At 37.9% G+C, this 5,222-nt stretch overlaps 1 protein-coding gene across 2 annotated transcripts in view; it reads left to right on the forward strand.

The window, feature by feature from the left end:
• LOC107658374 (gastrula zinc finger protein XlCGF8.2DB-like) overlaps positions 1 to 4,875 on the forward strand; it is a 49,246-nt gene extending 44,371 nt beyond the window's left edge. For both annotated transcript variants that reach the window (XM_016446887.1, XM_016446888.1), the window contains exon 4: positions 3,641 to 4,875. In XM_016446887.1, coding sequence (XP_016302373.1) covers positions 3,641 to 4,464 — 824 coding nt within the window. In that variant the 3' untranslated portion in view covers positions 4,465 to 4,875. The remainder of the gene's footprint in view (positions 1 to 3,640) is intronic.
• Positions 4,876 to 5,222: the final 347 nt, after the last annotated feature.

Raw genomic sequence — 5,222 nt, forward strand, 5'->3', positions numbered from 1 at the left:
CCGGCAGGGATTGTAGGTGGGGGGAGTGAATGTACAGTGCTCTCTCCCACCTTCAATACCACGACTGAGGTGCCCTTGAGCAAGGCACCGAACTCCAACTGCTCCCCGGGCGCCACAGCATAAATGGCTGCCCACTGCTCCGGGTGTGTGTTCACGGTGTGTGTGTGTTCACTGCTGTGTGTGTGCACTTTGGATGGGTAAATGCAGAGCACTAATTCCGAGTATGGGTCACCATACTTGGCCACATGTCATGTCACTCACTTTTTTTTTTTAATTTCGGAGCTCCATTGATCATGGCTTTTCATAGTCATGGTGCACGCGCTAAACTCAGAGTCAACATACTCAGAGTGAATTGAACTAACTCAATTCAGCTGTTCTGAAACCGAAAACTCAGAGTTTCCCATCTCAGGGTAAGTCAACTCAGAGTTCAAGTTTTAACTTGGAGTTTGTTGAACCTACTTTCTGGAATACACCCCTGGTTTCACAGACAGGGCTAAGACTAAACCAGTATTCGGCCATAGTTCAATTAGGACATTTAAGTCATTTTTATAAACATGATTTAGAAAAAACATTACTGGTGTGCATCTTGAGACTTACAAGGGCACTGACATATTTTAAGATCAATCAGTGCAAGTTTCTTTCAGTTGAAACAGTCAGACTTATATTTTAGTCTGGGACTAGGCCTAAAGGGATAGTTCACCCAAAAATGGAAATGTTGTCATTAATTACTCACCCTCATGTCGTTCCAAACCTGTAAGACCTCCGTTCGCAAATTAAGATATTTTTGATGGGATCTGAGAGCTCTCTGACCCTCCCATAGACAGCAAGGGTCCTTACACGATCAAGGTGCAGAAACATAGCAAGGACATCGGTAAAATAATCTGTGACATCAGGGGTTCAACCGTAATTTTACAAAGCTACGAGAATACTGTTTGTGCACAAAATTAAAAAAAAAACGACTTTATTCAACAATTCGTTTCCTCCGCATCACCCTAGCGCTATTTTGGAGAGTATCCACGTGGTGCTAGGGTGATGCGGAGGAGACGAATTGTTGAATAAAGTCGTTATTTTTTTTTCTTTTGCACTCAAAATGTATTCTCGTAGCTTTATAAAATTACGGTTGAACCCCTGATGTCACATGGATTATTTTTCCAATGTCCTTGCTACATTTCTGGACCTTGATCGTGTAAGGACCCTTGCTGTCTATGGGAGGGTCAGAAAGCTCTCAGATTCCTTCACAAATATCTTAATTTGTGTTACGAAGATGAACGAGGTCTTACGGGTTTAGAACGACATGAGGGTAAGTAAATAATGACAGAATTTTCTTTTTTGGGTGAACTACACCTTTAAGCCTTGTCTATGAAACCGGGGAATAGACAGCAGCAGGTATTTATAGGCTGCTGACCCTTTAAGACTGACTGCACGGATCCAACACACTGATACACGTCCGATTTCTTTGCTTTGCGTGTCTGCGGCGGCTGTGCGCACAGAAAACAGCGCACAACGAATCAAATTCTCTTTCGCCTCTTCTAGAGCTGGAATGGTTTCAAATCGCTTGTATGTGTAAATTGGCAATACAAAACACGTACGAATGATAAACTTTCACTCTATGATGGTTAAATTTTGCAATTAATCAGCGAAACACATGCGTGCCGAACCATCGGGCCTGGTCCGTATTGATCACGGATCAACTATGATCCATTAAACCACTAACAAGATAAATAGAACATGTATCAACACCAGGTGTTCTCAAACTTTTTGGGGCCAGGGAACCCATACAGTGGAGAACATTTTCCAAGGATCCCCTCATAATTATAACATTTATTAAGCATATGCTTACAACAATTTGTACTCTTAGATGCCATTGGAACCTCCCTTTTAAATTTTCTTGATTCCTTTTTTTCTTCTTCTTCTTCTGGACTCTGTTTTAATGGTTAAATTAAGTTGTAGTAATCAAAAAGCACATCTAATTAACTGAAATCATTAAACTTATCAAATGTAACTATTTATTATCATTTTTGTAGTAATAGGGCCCTATTAAATGCTTTTTCTTTCCTTCCTTCCTCTTTCTTTTATTTTTAGAAATTCTGTGTTGCCCGTTTTAATTTTTATTTTTTTGGGATGTATGATTTAATACATATGTATAATCAACAGTGTTAATAAGATGAAGGCATAAAATATTTACTTTTAAAATATAATCAAACAAAAAAAATTAACAATTATTTATTATTATTAACAATTTCTATATGTGTGAATGTTTGTTTCACATCAAATAAAATAGTTGGTCGATGCTAGGTCGGTCTTATTAATTTGTATAGCATTTCCACAATATTCATTGTACCGGAGCAGCTTTACAGGAAGTTACATTGTAACAGAAAGTCATACAATGTATTTATAGTCCATATTTAAGAGTTTTATGAAAATCCTTTTTGAAAGTCATGCTGCAATAGATTTGTCCACCTAAATACAGTGTCTTTCATTTCATTTGAATTGTACAAATGCTGTTTGTCAGTAATAGTTTATTCTCTGTGCAGTACATAAATTGAGATCTAGCAGCTTAAGTTTAGAGGTTTTTGATTTAATAATTAATGTTTCTGTTTGGCAGAATTTATTAGAAAGAAATTACTATTCATACCATATTTTACATTAATAATACACTCTGTTAACTTGGAGACGTGAAGTTTTGTCAGGGTGCAAGAAAATGTGTCATTATCATAACAGTAAAAACTAATAATGATAATGTCCCTTAGGGGAAGTGTATACAAGGAGAAAAGCAGAGGACCTAATACTGAGTCCTGTGGCACTCCATACTTGTGTTTGATATGATGTCTTTTCAGACGTCTCTTAAATCAGGGGTGTCCAATCTGCTCTTGGAAGGCCACTGTCCTGCAGAGTTAAGCTCCAACCCTAATTAAACACACCTGCTAGTCAAGTTCTTAAGACTGACTAGAAACATCCAGGCAAATGTTTCAGAGCTGGGTGGAGTTAACCTGTGCTGGACATCCAGGAGCAGGACTGGACACCCTTGTCCTAAACCATGCTAGTACTTGTTCACAAATGCCAACATAATCCGCATGCTATCAAAGAGAATGTTGTTGTCAGGTGATTTAATAGAAATGTAACTTTAATAAGCATAGTTTCTGTGCTATGATGGGCTTAAATCCTGATTGAAATAATGTTTATCAGCAAAATACATAGTTGAGAGGACACAATTTTTCTAATATTTTAGAAATAAATGGAAACTTTGAGATTGGTCTAGCTGTCCTGGACCACCCCCAGCACTGCACATTTTGTATGTCTCCCTCATTTAACACACCTGATTCAACTCATTATTAGATATTGCAAGACCTGAATTGGGTTTGTAAAAGACATACAAAGAGCCATACAAAACGTGCAGTGCTTGGGGTGCTCTAGGACAGGTTTGAGAGCCTCTGGTCTACAATAATCCAGTTCTCCTGGGACAAGTTATAAGGGATTTGATAACGGTCAGCTTTATTGGAGTACTTTCTTCAGAATATGACAAAAAAAACTTCAAACAATGTTAAGGAGAGATTCTGAGAATTCTTTTAGTGTTGGCTTTGATTCCTTATGTTGCTTTTAATGCTTTAATGTCGGAGTTTTTTGTTTTTTTTTGCTTTAGACCTGATGGCACTGAAAGAGGAGAGTTTGAAAGAAGAACTGAAAAATCAGGATGAGAAACGTCAGGATTTCAAGAGAGGAGAAAAATCCTCAAAGATTGAAAAGACTTCCTCACAAAAAAGAGGTCAGAAGACTGAATCTAACAGTTATTTCACCTGCTGTCAGTGTGGTAAGAATTTCACTTATAAGCAAAACCTTGAAGTCCACATGAGAGTTCACACTGGAGAGAAGCCTTTCAGCTGCCAACAGTGTGGAAAAACTTTCAATCAAAAACAAAACCTTAAAGCCCACATGAGAGTTCACACTGGAGAGAAGCCTTACATCTGCAAACTGTGTGGACAAAGTTTTACACTTAAAGGAAACCTTAATGCCCACATGATAATTCACACTGGAGAGACCCCTTACACCTGCAAACTGTGTGGGAAGAGCTTCTCAAGAAAAGAAAGTCTTATGACTCACATGAACATTCACACAGGAGAGAAGCCTTGGATATGTGGTCAGTGTGGAAAGAGATTCAATTGTAAAGAAATGCTTAATCAACACACGAGGATTCACTCAAAAGAGGACTGTTTTATATGTCATCAGTGTGGAAAGAGTTTCATGCATAAAAGAAGCCTCAACACTCACATTAGACTTCATACTGGAGAGAAGCCTTTCATCTGCCCTCAGTGTGGAAAAAGCTTCTCACAAAAAGGAAACCTTCAAACTCACATAAGTATTCACACTGGAGAGAAGCCTTTCAAGTGTCTTCAGTGTGATAATAGATTCACATATCAAAGAGACCTGAAACGTCATTTGCAAACTCATTTGGTAAAGAGATTGTGAGCAATTTCACTCTGGAGGAAGCCAATTTGAGGGTGAAAAAACTGAAGAAAATATATATCTCTGGGAAATAAAGGCTATGTTCACTTTGCAGATGAATGTGGGCCATATGTGATAGTCCACCTTTATCATCAATTTAATTTGCAATATTCGCCTCTTTATACTTTGCCTTGAGGTTTTTTATTTTCCTTTTTCATGTACATATGAACTCTTATTTCCACACTTTCTTGTTTCCACTCAATCTCCTTTGCTATAGTTTCAAATATTGAGCAGTTGAAGTAGACGCTCTAATTTTGATAGTATAGAGGCATCACTCCATTTCATATATTGATACCTCTGAATCAAACTATTGGTTAAACTGTCTTAATCTGTCTTGTTGTGAAATGCCACAATGTAAAAGAAAATTCTAAATAAAAGGACCCAAATTATACATAAATAATGAACACTGTTCTGCATTCTTTGATTCATGAGACAATGCACAGTCAAAAGTGTTGCTACAGTTGGGGCTCATGTGGTGACATCTGGGAGCTGGAGTCCGTTCTTCATACGTCGCTTATTACATCCGAGATAAAAAGACACATCCGAGATGATATGATCCAGCTAATCATTATCTGGCTAATTAGGTTATTTGAACACACCTGTTGTTGATGATTAGTATGGCTGGATTGAGTTATCTGAGATCATTGCGCGTGCATGCGCTGGTTTAAAAGGGGCTATCTATCGATAGTAGAAACACTGATCAGCAATGCTGTTATTAGTTG

The sequence above is a fragment of the Sinocyclocheilus anshuiensis genome, unplaced genomic scaffold (assembly GCF_001515605.1).
Source record: "Sinocyclocheilus anshuiensis isolate Anshui unplaced genomic scaffold, SAMN03320099.WGS_v1.1 scaffold791, whole genome shotgun sequence".
Taxonomy (NCBI): Eukaryota; Metazoa; Chordata; class Actinopteri; order Cypriniformes; family Cyprinidae; genus Sinocyclocheilus; species Sinocyclocheilus anshuiensis.